Source organism: Myotis yumanensis, unplaced genomic scaffold (assembly GCF_028538775.1).
Source record: "Myotis yumanensis isolate MYYU_CA2020_CCGP unplaced genomic scaffold, mMyoYum1.0.hap1 SCAF_22, whole genome shotgun sequence".
In the NCBI taxonomy this organism is placed as follows: Eukaryota; Metazoa; Chordata; class Mammalia; order Chiroptera; family Vespertilionidae; genus Myotis; species Myotis yumanensis.
The window spans coordinates 11,509,792-11,529,519 of NW_027223773.1; the positions used below are offsets into that span (position 1 = coordinate 11,509,792).

The 19,728-nt window shown below is 43.7% G+C and overlaps 1 protein-coding gene and 1 non-coding gene across 2 annotated transcripts in view; one reads left to right on the top strand and one right to left on the bottom strand.

The window, feature by feature from the left end:
* Positions 1-19,728, top strand: part of WDR64 (WD repeat domain 64) — a 66,145-nt gene that overhangs the window by 10,668 nt on the left and 35,749 nt on the right. The window contains exons 7-12 of the mRNA XM_070401322.1: positions 584-798; positions 3,776-3,910; positions 8,312-8,391; positions 10,362-10,501; positions 15,227-15,353; positions 18,372-18,520. Of these exons, the coding sequence (XP_070257423.1) occupies positions 584-798; positions 3,776-3,910; positions 8,312-8,391; positions 10,362-10,501; positions 15,227-15,353; positions 18,372-18,520 (846 nt within the window). The remainder of the gene's footprint in view (positions 1-583; positions 799-3,775; positions 3,911-8,311; positions 8,392-10,361; positions 10,502-15,226; positions 15,354-18,371; positions 18,521-19,728) is intronic.
* Positions 2,991-3,097, bottom strand: LOC138999384 (U6 spliceosomal RNA). Its single transcript, XR_011469378.1, has one exon. It is a non-coding gene; the product is annotated as a U6 spliceosomal RNA (small nuclear RNA).

The window sequence follows — 19,728 nt, forward strand, 5'->3', positions numbered from 1 at the left end:
AAAGATCTAAAATAAGAAATATCAGAAGTAAAACTTTTTTTAAAATATATTTTTATTGATTTCAGAGAAGAAGGGAGAGGGAGAGAGAGTTAGAAACATCAATGATGAGGACATCATTGATTGGCTGCCTCCTGCACACACCCTGATTGGAGATCAAGCCCGCAACCCAGGCATGTGCCCTTGACCAGAATCGAACCTGGGATCCTTGAGTCCACAGGCTGAGGTTCTATCCACTGAGCCAAACTGGCTAGGGCCAGAAGTAAAACTTTTATCAAACAATACAGACAGCCCAGCTGGCGTGGCTTAGTGTTTGAGCATCCACCTATGAACCAGGAGGTCACGGTTCAATTCCTGGTTAGGGCACATGCCTGGGCTGTGGGCTTGATACCCAGTAAGGGGGCATGTAGGAGGCAGCTGATCAATGACTCTTTCTCATCAGTGATGTTTCTCTCTCTCACCCTCTCCCTTCTTCTCTGAAATCAATTTTAAAAATGTTTTAAAACAATAGGGACAATATTTAAATTTAATATATAGATGTTTGGAGCAATGTAATAACTTATGAAAAGTGCTCTTCTGTTCCCAGGAAAACTACTTCGTCATAAAGCCGATGGACCACTGCCTCCTGTGCGTGTGTGCGGTGCCCATGTCCGACCAGCTCTGCCGAGATGACATCCTGCTGGGGGACGATGGCGGGTTTGTGAACAAATTCACCGTGAATACAGACGACTTTGGGTTAAAGCAGACAAAGACCAAAAAAAAATTACAAAATCAGGTCTTAGACTCCAAGGACTTTAAAAGGTCAGTATATCACACAGGTGGTCCAGTTGTTTTAATATAGACATTGTTCAAGTATTTATGTAGTTAAGTAAGCCCTAGCTAGCTTGGCTCAGTGGATAGAGCCTACGGACCAAAGGGTCCCGGGTTCGATTCTGACCAACGTTACATACCTTGGTTGCAGGCTCCTCCCTGACCCCCGGCCCTGGTCGGGGCTCCTGCAGGAGGCAACCAATCAATGTGTTTCTCTCAAATCGACGTTTCTCTCTGTCTTTCCCTCTCTCTCCCATTCTCCCTAAAAAAATAAATAAATAAATGGGAAAATATCCTCGGATAAGGGTTAACAAAAAAAACAACAACAATAAGAACAAAAATATTTATGTAGTAAAAGGGTGTGTCAGACCACAGGGTAAAGATCTGAAACATCAGACTGAATGAGGAATGCCTCATACCTCAAGGGGCTTACAATACTAAGGGAAGACAGACAGAAAAGTAGCCACTGAAATTCATATTCTAAGTGTTATTGACAATTAAAATCTATAGGCACTTAAATAAATTAAACAGTTAAATAAAAAATTCAATTATGTCCTAGCCGGTTTGGCTCAGTGGATTGAGTGTCGGCCTGTGGACTGAAGGGTCCCAGGTTCGATTCCGGTCAAGGGCATGTACCTTGGTTGCGGGCACATCCCCTGTAGGGGATGTGCAGGAGGCAGCTGATCGATGTTTCTCTCTCATCGATGTTTCTAACTCTCTATCCCTCTCCCTTCCTCTCTGTAAAAAATCAATAAAATATATTTTTATTTTTTATTTTTTTAAAATATATTTTATTGATTTTTTACAGAGAGGAAGGGAGAGAGATAGAGAGTTAGAAACATCGATGAGAGAGAAACATCGATCAGCTGCCTCCTGCACATCTCCTAGTGGGGATGTGGCCGCAACCCAGGTACATGCCCTTGACCGGAATCGAACCTGGGACCCTTCAGTCTGCAGGCCGACGCTCTATCCACTGAGCCAAACCGGTTTCGGCTAAAATATATTTTTAAAAAATAATAATAATTAAATTATGGAAAGCTATAAAAGATCTGTGTAACTATTTACTAACATTTAAATATTGAAGAAGATTCTAAACAAGAGCAATGGTTATAACATTCAAAGAAAAAAGTTTGATAGATTTGACTCAACCCAAAATAAAACCTGTGGGCCTCAAGAGATAACCTATGTAAAGTAAATAAACTGGATAAATATGTATAAGCAATATGACAAACGATAGGTTAATATTCTTTCTTAGCTCTTAGACTTCAATTTAAAAAATAATTACCCCGGAGAAAAAAATGGACAAAGGTCATGAACAGGTAATTCACACACATGCACACATGGTACAAATAGTCAAGACATTTCCAAATGCTCATCAGGCAGAAATGCTACTGACAGTTATCCAACTGATGAGGTCCTGAGTGACTTTCGTTGTCTTCTTTTTTTTATTTTTTTATTTTTTTATTTTTCGCTAAAAGTATTACAAAGGGTATTACATAAGTGTCCTTTTTTCCCCCCCGCCCTTGACAAGCCCCTGCCCTCCCTTACCCCCCAGTGTCTTATGTCCATTAGTTATGGTTATATGCTTTCATTGTCTTCTTCAGAACTCTCGTGTCTCTGAAGATTTCACACTAAGTCATATATTTCTCTTATTAGCAGAGAAACAAATATTGTACTGAATGTGTCCTCTCTATTCGTCCAAGAAATGCCACTTTAAATTAGATATAATTTCTCTCTTATAAAATTGGAAAAGATTAAACATGAGGAAGATGCTATGAGATGGGCAGACTCACCCACCACTGGTGCTGGTGGCTATGAGCTGGATCCCTTTGTGGAAAACACTTGGGCAGATGCATCAAGTGCCTTCATAAACATGTATGCACTGGGACCTGGGGTCCCCGTGTGTTAAAATATATATCTATCACAGTTTTATTTCTTTTAAATATATATGTTTATATTTTTATTGATTTCAAAGAGAGGAAGGGAGAGGGAGAGAGAGAGAGAAACATCAATGATGAGAATCATCAATTAGCTGCCTCCTGCATGCCTTCTACTGGGGATCAAGCCGACAACCTGGGCATGTCCCCTGACCTGGAATTTAACCGTGACCTCCTGGTTCATAGGTGGACACTCAACCACTGAGCCATGCTGGCTGGGCACAGTGTTCTTTCTTTTTTCCTTTTTTAAATATGGAATGCTTTACGAATTTGCATGTCATCCTTGTACAGGGGCCATGCTAATCTTCTCTGTATCATTCCAATTTCAGTATATGTGCTGCTGAAGCAAGCACCACAGTGTTATTTCTAATAGTAAAATATCCAGTGTCTATCAATAGGGGAATTATTGATTTAAAGATCAATAGCCATTGGAAAATATAAAAATGAACCGACTCATATGAGATATAAGACAATATGAAACGCAGCTCTTCATCTGGATGATCAGAATTTTTTCAATAAAGAATATAGTACCGCCCTGACCGGTTTGGCTCAGTGGATAGAGCGCTGGCCTGCGGACTGAAGGGTCCCAGGTTCGATTCCGGCAAGGGCATGTACCTGGGTTGCGGGCACATCTCCAGTAGGGGGCGTGCAGGAGGCAGCTGATCGATGTTTCTCTCTCATCGATGTTTCTAACTCTCTATCCCTCTCCCTTCCTCTCTGTAAAAAAAAAAAAAATCAATAAAATATATATATTTTTAAAAAGAATATGGTACCAATATGGGACTGAGATTCTTCTATATTATTTTTTAAATTCTGAACTTATAGCTCAAAATGTGATGATAATCTTTTATTTTTCCATTTTAAATTATTTAGGTTATGAAATTTAAAAGTGGTATTATATATGCAGGCTTTACTCCAATTCAGAGTTGCACTTTGATTAAAGTCAAGTTGAAATGACAAATAGACACTCAACATGATGTGTTTGTGTGTCTAACATAATCCCCCCCCTTTTTTTTCCTTTTAATTCCCAGTGTTAAAAGGAAGCTACATAATGACTGGGTTATGAAAATTAAATTTATTTCAACCCTAAATTGCTTTGGATCCTGCTCCTTAGACAGTGTTCATTCGTTAGTTTTGGAATCCTTGAAGAGACTTGAAGATAATGGGTAAGTACAGTAGTTTATGTACATGAATATTCTGTGACTTTCAGGCTTTTTTTTTTTTTTTTCCAAATTATAAGAGGAAGTTTATTTAGAGAGTTACAGAGTTAGAAAGAAGTGAGCCAGTTGGGCTGCGTGGGCTCAGGAAACAAGCAACAGAGGCAGAAGAAGGGCCCTGGAGCTTAGGAGGGAGGAAGGCAAAGGTAATGTCCTGGAGGGAAAAAGAGGGGGAAGGGAAAGGCTCGGGTGTGCTCCGCAGAGGAAGAGTGCACCTCAGGCTTTTTGTAATTGATAAGCCCATGGCAGCCTTGGAGCTATCAAATTGGCTGTTAGAAAAATCAACGTTAATTATTCCATCCGTTTGACAAGTTTAGATTTTTAGGAGGAAATTGAAATTACTTGTCCAATGATGGGTCCTCCTGGCAACAGTTTGGCTCATTTGTTGTTTGTTGCTATAATCGATCGGAATAAATCAAGACAGGTATATCCATAACTATATTTTCCTTGTGGTTCCTTTTTTTAATATTTGCTGTTAAATGGTGGTGTTCTTTAAAGTTCTGTAGGTAGCCAATGTTAACTCTCACTTTCCGTGCAATTCTTGGAAATTCATGTACACATACATTCTACTGTTATGTATTTTTAATTTATGTAGTAGTACTGAGGAGAATTTCAATGCCCACTGTCCATAGTTTCCCATAGATTTGGTGCTTGGTGGTTGTAAACACTGAGATTCTCTACAGCGGTTCTCAACCTGTGGGTCAAGACCCTTTTGGCGGTCGAACGACCCTTTCACAGGGGTCGCCTAAGACCATCCTGCATATCAGATATTTACATTATGATTCATAACAGTAGCAACGTTACAGTTATGATGTAGCAACGAAAATAATTTTATGGTTGGGTCACAACCTGGGGAACTGTATTTAAAGGGCCAGAAGGTTGAGAACCACTGATCTAGAAGGTGCGTTGTTGTTTTCCCCAACTCGCCAGCACTTTCTGTTTTGCTCTGAAAAGCACCCCTTTTGCAATGGTCAGGAGTTCGTCTTGGAGCCCAGTGCTGTGCTTCCTGGTATTTACCGTGTCTCCTGGGATTTGGTTGATGATACATTCAGCCCAAGGGCGTCAGTCAACTGGCTGGGCTTTTCAGTTGCTTCCCTGGGCCCCTCTCCTTCTAAATCTGGAAGCAAAAGAGCGTTCTCAAGTGCTACAGTGTCATCCTGCTTTCCGGAAGCTCACTGCCACTGGAGTGTCCATCACCCCAATAGGAGGAGAGCGGGGGCCACTCCATCCCCAGGTGCAACATATTCCTGCTCCTGTAGTTTTCTATAATGAGTCTTGAGCTGAGCCAGATGAAACCACGTAGCCCAGTCCATAACTGGCCAGCTGTTAAATGGGAGCTAGCACGGCTCCCAAGAAAGCTGAAAACTCCTCTCAAAAACATATCCATTTCAAAAATGATTACTTATTCTGGTTACAATTTTGTTTGATAATTTCACGAAGTTTTGTATCAGCAAAGTGAGCACTTACTATTAATTATGTCATGGAATGCATGTTGGCCTGTTGCAAGACATATGCTGAAACGTTCACCCTTCCATAGTTTGATCATTTCCCAGAAATGTGCAAATAACTACCAGGTGGTTATTTATTTATTTTTTACATATATATATATATCTCCTATCTAATAAAAGAGAAACATGGTAATTAGCCGTACCTCCGCTACCCTTCCCATTGGCTAATCAGGGTGATATGCAAATTAACTGCCAGCCAAGATGGCGGCCGGCAGCCAGGCAGCTTGAAGCGAACATGAGGCTTGCTTGCTTCAGTGACGGAGGAAGCCAACGTTCCCCGCCTCCTGCTGCCGGCCTCTGAGCTTGCAGTTTGAAACATTGTTACAAATATAGAAGCTAAACAAAACCCCAGTAACCAGCTTTCAGCCAGCCGGGATCTCAGAGCTGGAGTTGAAACAGTGTTTCGATTATAGAACCCAAACAAACCAGATACCTGCTTTCAGCAGCTGAGGCCTCAGAGCTGGAGCCAAGCCTCAGAGCTAAAGCTGGCTCAGAATTAAAAAAAAGAAAAAAAGGAGCGGTTGGGAGCTTCAGTCATCCACCAGCCTAAAAACAGCCCTCAGCCCCTCACCCAGACTGGCCAGGCACCCCAGTGGGGACCCCCACCCTGAAGGGGGTGTGACCAGCTGCAAACAGCCATCATCCTCTCATCCAGGCTGGCCAGGCACCCCAGTGGGGATCCCCACCCTGAAGGGGGTGTGACCAGCTGCAAATAGCCATCATCCCCTCATCCAGGCTGGCCAGGCACCCCAGTGGGGACCCCCACCCTGAAGGGGGTGTGACCAGCTGCAAACAGCCATCAGCCCCTCACCCAGGCTGGCCAGGCACCCAAGCGGGACCCCCACCCTGATCCAGGACACCCTTCAGGGCAAACCAGCCGGCCCCCACCTGTTCACCAGGCCTCTATTCTATATAGTAAAAGGGTAATATGCCTCCCAGCACCGGGATCAGCGGAGCCACGAGGCCTCCCAGCACCAGGATCAGTGTGACAGGGTGCGGCGCCCCAACCCCCTGATCTGCCCTACTCTGTGTGTGACAGGGTATGGAGCCCCAACCCCCCTGATGGGCCTTGCTCTGTGAGTGACAGGGGGCAGCGCCCCAACCCCCTGATCGGCCCTGCTCTGTACGTCACAGGGGGTGGCGCCGCAACCTCCCCATTGACCCTGCCTTGAGTGTGACAGGGGGCGGTGCCCCAACCCCCCAATCAGCCCTACCCTGAGCGTGACTAGGGGTGGCATCGCAACCTCTTGATCCGCCCTGCTCTGTGCATGACAGGGGGCAGCGCCCCAACTCCCCAATCGGCCCTGCTCTGAGCCCGACCAGGGGCTGCACCTAGGGATTGGGCCTGCCCTCTGCCACCCGGGAGCAGGCCTAAGCCAGCAGGTCGTTATCTCCCGAGGGGTCCCAGACTGCGAGAGGGCACAGGCCGGGCTGAGGGATCCCCCCCTGCCCCCCAGTGCACAAATTTTTGTACACCGGGCCTCTAGTATATAAATAAAATGGTTTCAGAGAGGAAGGGAGAGGGAGGGAGAGAGAGAGAGAAACATTAATGATGAGAGAGAATCATTGATCCTGCATGCCCCCCACTGGGGATCAAGCCTACAACCTGGGGATGTGCCCTTGATTGGAATCGAACCCAGGACCTTTCAGTCTGCAGGCCGACGCTCTATCCACTGAGCCAAACTGGCTAGGGCCCAAGCAGTTACTTTTTGTCAATTACCCAATTCAGAGGCAGATTATTACATTGGTAAACATGCAATGCCCTTCAGTAGGGTTGCTGTGAAGCCAGACAGAACTGGCTTCGATCCTAGTGCCATTAGCTCTTCTTCAATCTTTTCATCTTTAAGTGGGAATACCTACCTTACCATCTAATAAAAGTTTCCTGGCTGCAGTGGCTCAGTGATTGAGCACTGACCTATGAACCAGGAGATCACGGTTGGATTCCTGGTCAGGGCATATGCCCAGGTTCAATCTCAATCCCCAGTGTGGGGCGTGCAGGAGGCAGCTGGTCAGTGATTCTCTCCCATCATTGATGTTTCTCTCTCTCCCTCTCCCTTTCTCTCTGAAGTAATATATAATAAAGAGATAATATGCAATTGACTGTCACACCCTCGCATAAGATGGCTGCCCTCATGTGGTCACAAGATGACCACCACAAGATGACCAGCAGGGGAGGGCAGTTAGGGGCGATCTGGCCTGCAGGGGAGCAGTTAGGTATCGATCAGGTAGGCAGGCGAGTGGTTGGGAGCCAGCAGTCCCAGATTGTGAGAGGGATGTCTGACTGCCAGTTGTGGGATCGGGCCTAAACCAGCAGCCGGACATCCCCTAAGGGGTCCCAGATTGGAGAGGGTGCAGGCTGGGCTGAGAGACCTACCCCCGCCCCGCCGCCCAGTGCACGAATTTTGTGCACCGGGCCTCTAGGATATGTATATGTGTATTTATTGCCTAAGTTAACTCACATGAGGTGCCCAACGTAACGCCTGGAACAATGTGCATGCCCCACACTGGGGATTGAACCTGCAACCCAGGCATGTGCCCTGACTGGGAATCAAACCATGACCACCTGGTTCATAGGTTGATGCTCAGCCACTGAGCCATGCCTGCTGGGCTGGAAATTTTTTCTTCAGTAGAAACAATACAAAGTGTTGTGCTAATATCACCACATTATGGAGTAAATAAATCTGTGGGTCAGTGCGGATTTAATAATTACTTACAGTATTTTCTGTGGGTAAATGGATTTATAACCAACTGAGAAATGAGCCCTATTGAACATAATCTACTTAAATTAGAATGAGCTTCATTCAGGAAAACCGAAGGTTGACATCGGATTTGTGTTTCCCAGGCCTGTCAGAGAGTTTTCCATGCCAAGAGGAGCAAACACTTTTTGCTACTGTATAAAAGCCAATGTCATTGTCACAGGAGGTAAGAGTACAGTCCATGAGATTTTCTATGTTGCAAACTGTGCTCTCCTTATTGAACATAGAATTTTCATAAAGCTGTATCATTTTACTGCTGGGAAAACCTTTTAGAGAATTTAAACATGTAAATAAAGTCAAAACTTTCTGCCTTTTGTTTGTTTGTTTTTCTTACTCCTTGCCCAAGGATATTTTTCCATTGATATTTTTAGAGAAAATGGAAAGGAGGGGGAGAGACAGAGAGAAACATGGATGTGAGAGATACACATCGACAGGTTGCCTCCCACACGCATCCTGACCAGGGCCGGGGATCCAGCTCGAGCCACCAACCGAGGTACAGGCCCTTGACTGGAATCGAACCCAGGACCCTTCAATCCTCAGGCCGACACTCTAGCCACTGAGCCATATTGGCCAGGGCTTTTTTTTTTTTTGGTAGCTTCTGGGTTCTTAGAAGACCTTCCGTAGCCCAACAATATGTGAAGCAAATTCCTCTGTATTTCAATGTTATTTTTTATTGTTTCGTTTTACATTTTAACTTTAGTTCTTTAATGTATCTAGAACTTATTTCAATGTGTGAGAGCATGTGTTCTTAGCTTGGGACCTAGGTGTGGGTTTTCAGGAGTCCTATAGCCCCTGAAACTGAATACACTTGTGTGTTTATGTACATTTTTCCGGAGAGAAAGTTAAAAATTTTATCAAATCATCAAAAGGGGTCCATGACCAAAAAAGTCAATAGTCGTGGTTTAGAGTTATCAGAGAAGAAGGCCATGGATATAGCCTTAAAAAATGCCAACATCTAGCCCTAACTGGTTTGGCTCAGTGGATAGAGCGTCGGTCTGCGGATTGAAGGGTCCCAGGTTCGATTCTGGTCAAGGACATGTACCTTGGTTGCAGGCACATCCCCAGTGGGGAGTGTGCAGGAGGCAGCTGATGGATGTTTCTCTCTTGTTAATGTTTCTAACTCTCTATTCCTCTCCCCTCCTCTCTGTAAAATATCAATAAAACATATATATTTTAAAATGCCAACATCTAAGAGCTAAGTAGGGTAGAAGATGGGAAACTAGGTTATCTGCTGAGAATAAGGACCACGATGATCTAAGAAGCTGGGAAAGGTGGAGGACGGACGGGAATATTCTTTGAGCCTCAGATTCCTCATCTGTGATGCTGGAGTTCTGATTAGTGCAATGGCTTTGAGCCTGGGCTCTGGAGTCCGATTGTTTAGGAACAAATCCTAGCTTCCTTACCAGCAAGTTGTATGGCCTTGAGCAGGTTATTTAACTTCTTTAAGTTTCAGTCTCATCGGTAAGGTGAAGTTGATAACAGTACCTACTCATAAGGTGTGGTTCATTGGTTGAGCGTTGACCTATGAACCAGGAGGTCATGGTTCAATTCCCAGTCTGGGCACATGCCTGGGTTGCAGACTCGATCCCCAGTGTGGGACATGCAGGAGGCAGCTGATCAATGATTCTCTCTCGTCATTGATGTTTTCCTGTCTCTCTGCCTCTCCCGTCCTCTCTGAAATGTTGTTGTTGTTGTTAATCCTCACCTGAGGATTTTTTTCCCATTGATTTTTAGGGAGAGTAGAAGAGAGAGGGGAAGACAGAGAGAAATATCGATGTGAGAGAAACACATTGATTGGTTGCCTCCTGCACATGCCCCGACCAGGGCTCCGTCCAGGGAGGAGCCTGCAACCAAGGTACGTGCCCTTGACCAGAATTGAACCCGGGACCCTTTGGTCTGCAGGCCGATGCTCTATCCACTGAGCCAAACTGGCTAGGACAAAAAAAAATTGTATATATATATATATATATATATATATATATATATATATATATATATTAAACTGAACTAATGGAAACAGAGAGTTGCATGGTGGTTCCCAGGGGCTGGGGGTGGAGAAAATGGGGAGACACAGACTCTTTACACTGTGACCCCTGTGCCCCTGAGAAAATAAGCAGCCATTCCACGTGTTCCCAGGAGACGACAAGGTGCTCCGGCTGTGGCACCCCAACATCAGCACCAAGCCCGTGGGGAAGCTCGTGGGGCACATGTTCAGTATCACCGAGGTCGTCACCGACGAGAAGGACCAGCTCGTCATCAGCCTCTCCTCGGCCAAGGTAACAAACGGGAAACAGCGGGAAGAAAGAAACTGTTTTTTGTTTTTTTTCCTTTAAAATCAACTATTAGGAAATCTAGAATCCAGACAATTTTTTGCCTAAAAGAGCTGACAGTCACTGAGAAACGTATTCTCAGTGTGGAGAAGGAGCTGATGAGCCGCTGTTCCGTCTGGGCTGATTACAGCACACGGAAGGGCGTGTTTAAGGAGTAAAAGGATACAGCTCTGGGGAGAGAGCCAGTGTTGTCCTCCATAGCAAACACAAGAGGCCCTCCCAACACAGACATCATCGTCATTGGGTGCAGGAAAAGCTAGGATTTCTGTCATTGCTGCTCTTCTCAAACAGTGTTTTGTTTTGTTTTTGTTTTGTTAACCATCGCCCAAGGACATTTTTCCATTGATTTTTAGGGAGAGCAGAAGAGAGAGGGAAAGACAGAGAGAAACATCGGTGTGAGAGAGACACATCGATTGGTTGCCTCCTGCACAAGCCCCGACCAGGGCTCAGGCCAGGGAGGAGCCTGCAACCGAGGTACGTGCCCTTGACTGGAATCCAGCCACGGACCCTGTGGTCTGCAGGCTGACTCTCTATCCACTGAGCCAACCCGGCTAGGGCTCTAACAGTGTTTTAAGTGTTCTAACCAATGTGATAAAATAAGAAAAACCAGCTATAAATATTCTAAATGAGGAGACTGAATTACTATATTTGCAAGTAATGGGATTGCTTGAAAATGTTAATAAAATCAGCTTAAAATTTTAAAATAAGTTTAATAAGGTGACTGGTTGTAATAGCAATTTCTAAAAATAAATTTCTATGTAAGAGCAATAACCAGGTGGGAAAAAAAATGGTCAAACAGATAGCATTTACAAGAGCCAAAAAATTATGAAATAGCCCTAACCGGTTTGACTCAGTGGATAGAGCGTCGGCCTGCAGACTGAAAGGCCCCAGGTTCGATTCCGGTCAAGGGCATGTACCTTGGTTGCGGGCACATCCCCAGTGGGGGGTGTGCAGGAGGCAGCTGATCGATGTTTCTTTCTCATTTATGTTTCTAACTCTCTATCCCTCTCCCTTCCTCTCTGTAAAAAATCAATAAAAAATATTTTTTTAAAAAATTATGAAATACCTAAAAATAACCTTAACAAGCAATATTCACCATGAGTAGAAGATAACTTCGAAGTTTTTCTGAGGTACTTTTATTAAGAACATCAACAGAGAGACGCTCTACGTTACTGCATAAGAGTATTGTATGTGAGAGAAACACATTGATTCCCTATGCCCTAACCGGTTTGGCTCAGTGGATAGAGCATCAGCCTGCGGACTGAAGGGTCCCGGGTTCGATTCCGGTCAAGGGCATGTACCTGGGTTGCGGGCACATCCCCAGTAGGGCGTGTGCAGGAAGCAGCTGATCAATGTTTCTAACTCTCTATTCCTCTCCTTCCTCTCTGTAAAAAAATCAATAAAATATATTTTTAAAAATATATTGTACTCTAAGATAGTGTTCGGCAAATTAAGCTACATATTTAATGCCAATCAGGATTATTTAAGTATCAGTTTTCCAAGTTTAAAGTTAATGTAAAAATAATAATTTGTAAAAATCCTATAAACTTTGGAGAATATCCTTATACGATGACACTTTCCCTGTCAGATGCTCATTAAAACATATTGTAAAGCCACAGTAAATCACACAGAGCAGTAGTCAATACAGGAACTGTTAGACATACCTATGAGACAAATAGAAAATGCAAGGTTCATGTGTGTATGGGAATTTTGTGTATAATAAAAGTAACATTTCACCTCTCTGAGCAAAGGGTGGTTTTGTTCATTAAATTTGGGGAAAACGGATTAATCATATAAGGAAAAATATGAAATCAGATCATCACTTCATACTAAACAGAAAAATACATTCCATGTGGATTAAAGATTTTATATGTGGACTACAAAAACCACAGAAATTCTAAAATTTTCCATAAGAACATACAGGTGGCCCAGCTGGTGTGGCTCAGTGCTTGAGCATCAACCTATGAATCAGGAGGTTGAGGTTCGATTCCCAGACAGGGCACATGGCCAGGTTGCAGGCTTGATCCCCAGTGTAGGGCATGCAGGAGGCAGCCAATCAATGATTCTCTCTCATCATTGACGTTTCTCTCTCTCTCTCTCTCTCTCTCTCTCTCCCTCTCCCTCCCTCCCTCTCCCTCTACCTTCCTCTCTGAAATCAATAAAAATAAATTTTTTAAAAAATATAATTACTCTGTAGAAAAATCACAGGTTTCAAAGCATATTGACATCAACTCAGTAAGGTGGAGAGTGTTGGTGTTATTGAATCCCTTTCAGAAACAAGGAAACTGAGGCTAGAACTGAAATCCTAATCTTCTTTTGCCTCATCCCTTGCTGTTTCCACCAACCACAATTCAGAAAGTTTACACCTAAAGTCAAAACACTGCCAACCATGAATGTGTCACAGCCAAGCAATAAGATTAGAAATAATTTGAATAGAGACCAATTTCTTCACACTCCTTGATTCCACCCTTAGGTTCTTCCCTTGCTTCCCTGTCATTCTAGGCTCTGAACCTAAATTCATAAATAGTCCAAGATACCTGTTTACTCAATAATACAAACAGCTGATAAGGTTTGATGTCCTAGCTAATTTTCTTAAAGTGTTTACTAGAACAAAGGAAGTACAAGCTCTGAGTAATACTGGCCTACAGGGAGTATAGTCCAAGCTTCTTCCCAAGTCACATGACTCAGTCACATGACTCAGACATCCTTATGGTTTACACGGAAGGACCAGCCTATATCCCCAATGGTGAAGCTTTTAGCCCAATTAACTACATTATGTGTCTCAAATAAGAAGTTAGTATCTTTGTGAATAGAAGTGCTTATTAAAGCTTTTTAAGTAGTTTTATAAAATAATCACTTATTTACTCAACAAAGATTATAATTTAATTTGTTTAAAATATATTTTATTGCTTTTTTACAGAGAGGAAGGGAGAGGGATAGAGAGTCAGAAACATCTATGAGATAGAAACATCGATCAGCTGCCTCCTGCACACTCCCTACTGGGGATGTGCCTGCACCCAAGGTACAAGCCCTTGACCGGAATCGAACTTGGGACCCTTCAGTCTCCAGGCTGACACTCTATCCAGTGAGCCAAACCGGCTAGGGCAGATTATAATTTAATAGTTTAATAATAACTATTATAATTTAAAAATATTTAAGGCTGATGCATGCTAGGAGATAGAATCCTTGATGAAATCACACTTATTTCTGAAATTCAATCACACTGTAAATTGCTAAAAGAAAAAAAATAGAGCAGGGGTCCTCAAACTTTTTAAACAGGGGGCCAGTTCACTGTCCCTCAGACCGTTGGAGGGCCGGACGATAGTTTAAAAAAAAAAAACTAGTCGGCTGCTAAGCAACAGGCAGCGGCGGCAAAAACACCTGGCGGGCCAGATAAGTGTTCTCGGCGGGCCGCATGTGGCCCGCGGGCCGTAGTTTGAGGACCCCTGAAATAGAAGATGGAGAAGACGAAAACCATTATTTCAAGTGACAAAGGGTAAACTTTTCCTAGTTTTGCTGAATTAATTCTTTCTAGTCTCTTTTGCCAATCCAAGATGTATTTGAGAAGTTACGTAGTTCTCTTTCCTTCCTCAATAACCTATTTCCCCACACTTTTACTGTATTTACACCATCCCTAAAAACTGCTTTCACCCTAGCTGGTTGGCTCAGTGAATAGACTGTCGGCCTGTGGACTGAAGAGTCCCGGGTTTGATTCTGGTCAAGGGCACATACCTCAGTTGCAGGCTCCTGACCCTGGTTGGGGGCATGCAGGAGGCAATCAATCCATGTGCCTCTCTCACGTCGGTGTTTCTCTCTGTCTCTCCCTCCCTCCCTTCCACTCTCTCTAAAAATCAATGGAAAAAATGTCCTTGGGTGAGGATTAAAAAAAAAGAAAGAAAACTGCTTTCTGTAATTCTTACATGCCTGGGCAGGAGAAAGGGGAGCGTCTTAAAACCCTCACTTAGTGAGATGTTCCCATCTTCTTAAGTCATGAAAGAGCAATTTGAAACACTCCACCTAAAATATGTCTTCCCTCTATTCTCTAATCCACGCTGTAAAGAAAAACGTGGCTTCCATTGCACTGGAAATCATACTCAGTATTTTATTATTTCTCCAAATTCTCAAAGAATAAGAGATATTATGTTTTCTCGTCCCTTCTGTAATGATGGAAAAATCCAGTTCCTTTAACACGATAAGCGCCCAGCCTGTTTTGTCTTCTGGGCGGAAAGTATAGTGTCAGTCACCGGTGACTGACTGGGCGCTTAATGTGTTAAGCAGACTATTTCCCCCTGAACAGTAGTTGAACCAAAAGACAGATGAGAGTTGAGCAAATACTAGTACAGGGGCCCTCAAACTACGGCCCGCGGGCCACATGCAAATACAAATATTGTATTTGTTCCCGTTTTGTTTTTTTACTTCAAAATAAGAAATGTGCAGTGTGCATAGGAATTTGTTCATAGTTTTTTTCTCAACTATAGTCCGGCCCTCCAACGGTCTGAGGGACAGTGAGCTGGCCCCCTATTTAAAAAGTTTGAGGACCCCTGCACTAGTATGTACTATCCAATAAGTCATACTTTGCAGCTAGTTCTTAGGAGCATATTACAGACTCTGAACGGCTATGAGTAGGGGAGGCCTGGTGTCACAGAGGTGAGCTGTGGTTTTCATCCCCAGGTGTTCAGGGTGTGGGATATACAGACTCTGTCGCTGTTGCAAGTCTTCCACGACAGCCAGGGAGGACCCGGAGACATGCAGATCTACTCCATGATCTATGAGGCCAACCACGGCATGCTCATTGCAGGTAAGTGTCCCGACTAATGGCAAACAGAGCTCATATTCTGACTTCTAACCTTTTTTAACTAGTACACAAGTATAAGCTAGAAGAAAAACAAAACTAGAAGGGGAATTTATAAACCTTTATTCATCACAGGAGGCATTTAATTCATTTTTATTCCCTCCTGCATTTCCATGGCTGGGTGGATAAAATGTGTAACTGTCCTGCATGGCTGGTGTGGCTCAGTGGTTGAGCATTGACCCATGAACCAAGAGGTCACCGGTTCGATTCCCAGTCAGGGCACATGCCCAGGTTGTGAGCTCAATCCCCAGTAGGGGGCGTGCAGGAGGCAGCCAATCGATGTTTCTTTCTAATTGACGTTTATATCTATCCCTCTCTCTTCCTCTCGCTCTAAAACTCAATAAAAATATTTTTTTAAAAATGTTTAACTGTCCTCAGAAAATACCTAGAAAGATGTGACAGGGTGGGTTAAGCAGAAACGTGGGATGTATAACCTGTTGCTAAGACAAGGTCAGTTCAGCTCTGTTTTGACTCCTGGGAACAGGAATATAGGCCATTTTATTTATTTATGCTTTTATGGTTAAAGGAAGCACGTTTATTATTATTATCATCATTATTGTTATTATTATTTTAAATCCTCAACTCAAGGATATTTTTTTTTCATTGATATTTAGAGAGTGTGGAAGGGAGAAAGGAGAGACAGAGAGAAGAGAGAGAAACATCGATGTGAGAGAGACACGTCGATTGGCTGCCTCCCAGATCAAGCCAGCAGCCGAGGCACATGCCCTTGATGGGAATCGAACCTGAGACCCTTCAGTCCGAGGGCCAATGCTCTATCCACTGAGCCAAACCTGGGAGGGCAGGAATACGGTCCATTTTAGAGCAGATGCACCTCTTTCTTCAGGCGTTTTGGCCCTTGGCACTCTGATAATGAGACGGTACTTACACAGTAATAAGGGCGCTGTCCCTCCTTCCTACCTGCCTTTGCTTCTGGACAAAGTGGAGAGAGAGAGGAGAGGCCCAACTGACAGATGCCCAGAGCCGATGCCAACAGATTCGGTGCCTTCCTTTCTTGTTGTCTCTTAGAAACACATGCTTACTAAAGAGCCACTCACAGCTGAGCACTGTTCACGCACATACCCTCCAGCTTTGGAGGAAAAATGAACCATATTAACAATACAACTTCCTTCTGGAACACCAACCCGGAATGCATTCCCTGAGCAATTTCCCAGTGACCACCTGCTCTGACTTCCCCTGGGATTCATTAGGGCCAAGAGCTTCGAGTGTTGTTTGACTGGCTGGTTACCATATTCCTCCTAGTCCCATCTTGAGGTATTTGGATTGAAAACTATTCATCACAGTCCTTTACCCATGAGTAGGTTTTCTCTTAAAATTTGAACACCTGAGGAAAGAGTTTAGTAACTCGAAACTCCTACTGGAATGTTTCATAACGTTGAGATTTCTTGGGAGAGACTTTAGAAACTCAATGCAAAGGGGAAAATCCACATTGGGGAAAAAAAAAAAAAAAAACAGGAAAGAGGACTTATTTTTGTTTGAGCTATGGGATGCTTTGGGGTTTTTATTTATATTCCCAGACGTTATACTCAACCAGGATACATGGTTCATTGATCTTGAGAGTCAAATCATACTTGCAGATTAGCCTGTTACTGTAAAACCAACCCAAACACCCTTAGGAGAAGGAAAGTAAGAATTGCCTGCTCTCCATGTACTGCACTATGGTGATTTGGGAAATAATCTTATTTTTTAAAAAATATATTTTATTGATTTTTTACAGAGAAGAAGGGAGAGCGATAGAGAGTTAGAAACATCTATGAGAGAGAAACATCGATCAGCTGCCTCCTGCACACCCCCCACTGGGGATGTGCCCGCAACCAAGGTACATGCCCTTGACCGGAATCGAACCCGGGACCTTTCAGTCTGCAGGCTGATGCTCTATCCACTGAGCCAAACCGGTTAGGCTAATCTTATTTTTTTAATATATTTTTATTGATTTCAGAGCGTAAGGGAGAGGGGGAGAGAGAGAAAGAGAAACATCAATGATCAGAGAGAATCATTGATTGGCTGCCTTCTGCATGCCCCCCACTGGGGATCGAGCCCGCAACCCAGGCATGTGCCCTTGACTGGAATCGAACCTGGGACCTTTCAGTCCGCAGGCCGGTGCTCTATCCACTGAGCCAAACCAGCTGGGGTGGAAAAAACCTTATTTAATAGTAATGTTGCAAGCGCTAGGTTGCAATTATTCTCATTGGTTACATTTAATAAGACCATGTTTACAGTGGGTGTTTTTGTTTTGTTTTTTATCATTCGTTCGTTGGAAAGGGCTCTCGAACAATCAATTTCAATCACTAAATGGCAGCTCACCTCCCATTTCCATCTCCATCCTCCCTCTACACCAGATGGAGAGGCACTCTAACGGAGAAAACAGAAGTTACTGAAAAGAGGGCATCAGTGAGACCCAAATGGCCTGCACTTGAAAATTAATGCGGCCCAAAATGAATGTTCTTCTCTGGCTCAATCACATTTGCTTTATTTATCAAAATTGTTTTAGAGTAAATGAATGCATTTTCCCCTCATTAAAGTTCCTAGGCATTGATATTACTAGTCTCACTGACTGGCTGTTTCCAAACACAACTGGTTGCATAAAATCCTTTGTGGTTCAAAACTTCTAATATTGCCCTGGCCTGTTTGGCTCAGTGGATAGAGCATCAGCCTGTGGACCAAAGGGTCCTGGGTTCGATTCTGGTCAAGGGCACCTACCTTGGTTGCAGGCTCCTCCCCGGCCTAGGCCCTGGCTGGTCAGGGCACGTGCAGGAGGCAACCAATCAATGTGTTTCTCTCACATGGATGTTTCTCTCTGTCTTTTCCTCTCTCTTCCACTTTCTCTAAAAATCAATGGAAAAATATCCTCGGGTGAGGATTAACAATAACAAAAAAACTTCTAATTTTGGTTCAAAAATAACCTTCTAGTATTGAGTATTTATGAGACTCTTACTTTTTCCCCAGGATCTACTGTTATTGACATGTACCCTTTGACTAGGATGATACAAGATACAAAACAGGTTCCTCACACGCATGAACGAGAAATCAATGTCATGCTTCACAACAAATACTTCCACCAAGTGCTTACCATCTGCTCCGAGTCCATCATTAAGGTGAGTGCGTGTTGACTCTGCAGAGAGAAAAAGGAAAGCAGATCAAATTTTCCTTCTTCCTGGGAAGTCTTTGGGTGATTAAGTAAATGCAGTGGCACCTGTGATGATGCCCTACATTCGATCTATTTTTAAGTTTTCACAAACACGTGAAAAACAAGTATGTTAAGCCAGCTCAGACTGCTTAGTATTAAGTGACATGCTCAAATAAATAAATAAAGCTAGTTGTTACTATCAGAGTAGGAATTTTGCCCGGCCGGCCTGCGTGGCTCAGTGGTTGAGCATTGACCTATGAACCAGGAGGTCATGATTCTTTTCCTGGACAGGGCACATGCCCAGGTTGCAGGCTCGATCCCCAATGTGGGGCGTGCAGGAGGCAGCCGATCAATGATTCTCTCTCATCATTGATATTTCTTTCTCTCTCCCTCTCCCTTCCTCTCTGAAATCAATAAAAATATTTTTTTAAAAAAAAATAAGAATTTTAAAGAAAATCTATCTGTTTATTTATCTATCTATCTAGGGTGTACCCCCAAAATGTATATACACAATGTCTGTAGATTCTATGAAATTCTGAAAAGGAAGTGTATTTTAATAAACACTACCTTTATAATTCTACAATATGTGTATACATTTTTAGGAACACCCTGTATATATGTAATTTTTTAATACTGAACTCTGGAAAGAGGGTATGTTAAGAAGAAAGGGAAAGAACTGGATAGATGTTTCCTATAACCCCTCTAGGTGTGGGCTATGCGCCAAGGGCCTTAAATCCATGCCCTTAGTTAATGCTCAAGTAGTTCCCTGTGGACAGATAGAGTTCCATTTGAACGGTGAGCAAACGAGCGCTCAGAGAGATCGGGCAGCAGGACTGGGACATGAACCGGGTTCGTCTGCTGTGAAAGCCACGTCCTTGCCTCTGCGTTCCTCTGGCCCTGCCCTTGCTGTGCTCCCTGGAGGCCAGGATGCGTGGCCTTGCCGGCGTATCTGTAACTGCATCCCCTGCAGTCACGTAGCAGTGATGGCTGGAGGCGTTTGCTTCAAGTGTTTCTCCGTTCCTTCCGTGCATGCCCTCCAAAGGGAGACAGGGCAGTGTGAGCCTTCCCCTCCACCCCTTCCCAGCCCCTCGCAACCTTTGACCTTCTCTGCACACCTGCTGGATATTGTCTCAGGTCCAAATCTCACCAGGTCAGTCAGTGATCGCTTAGCTCTGG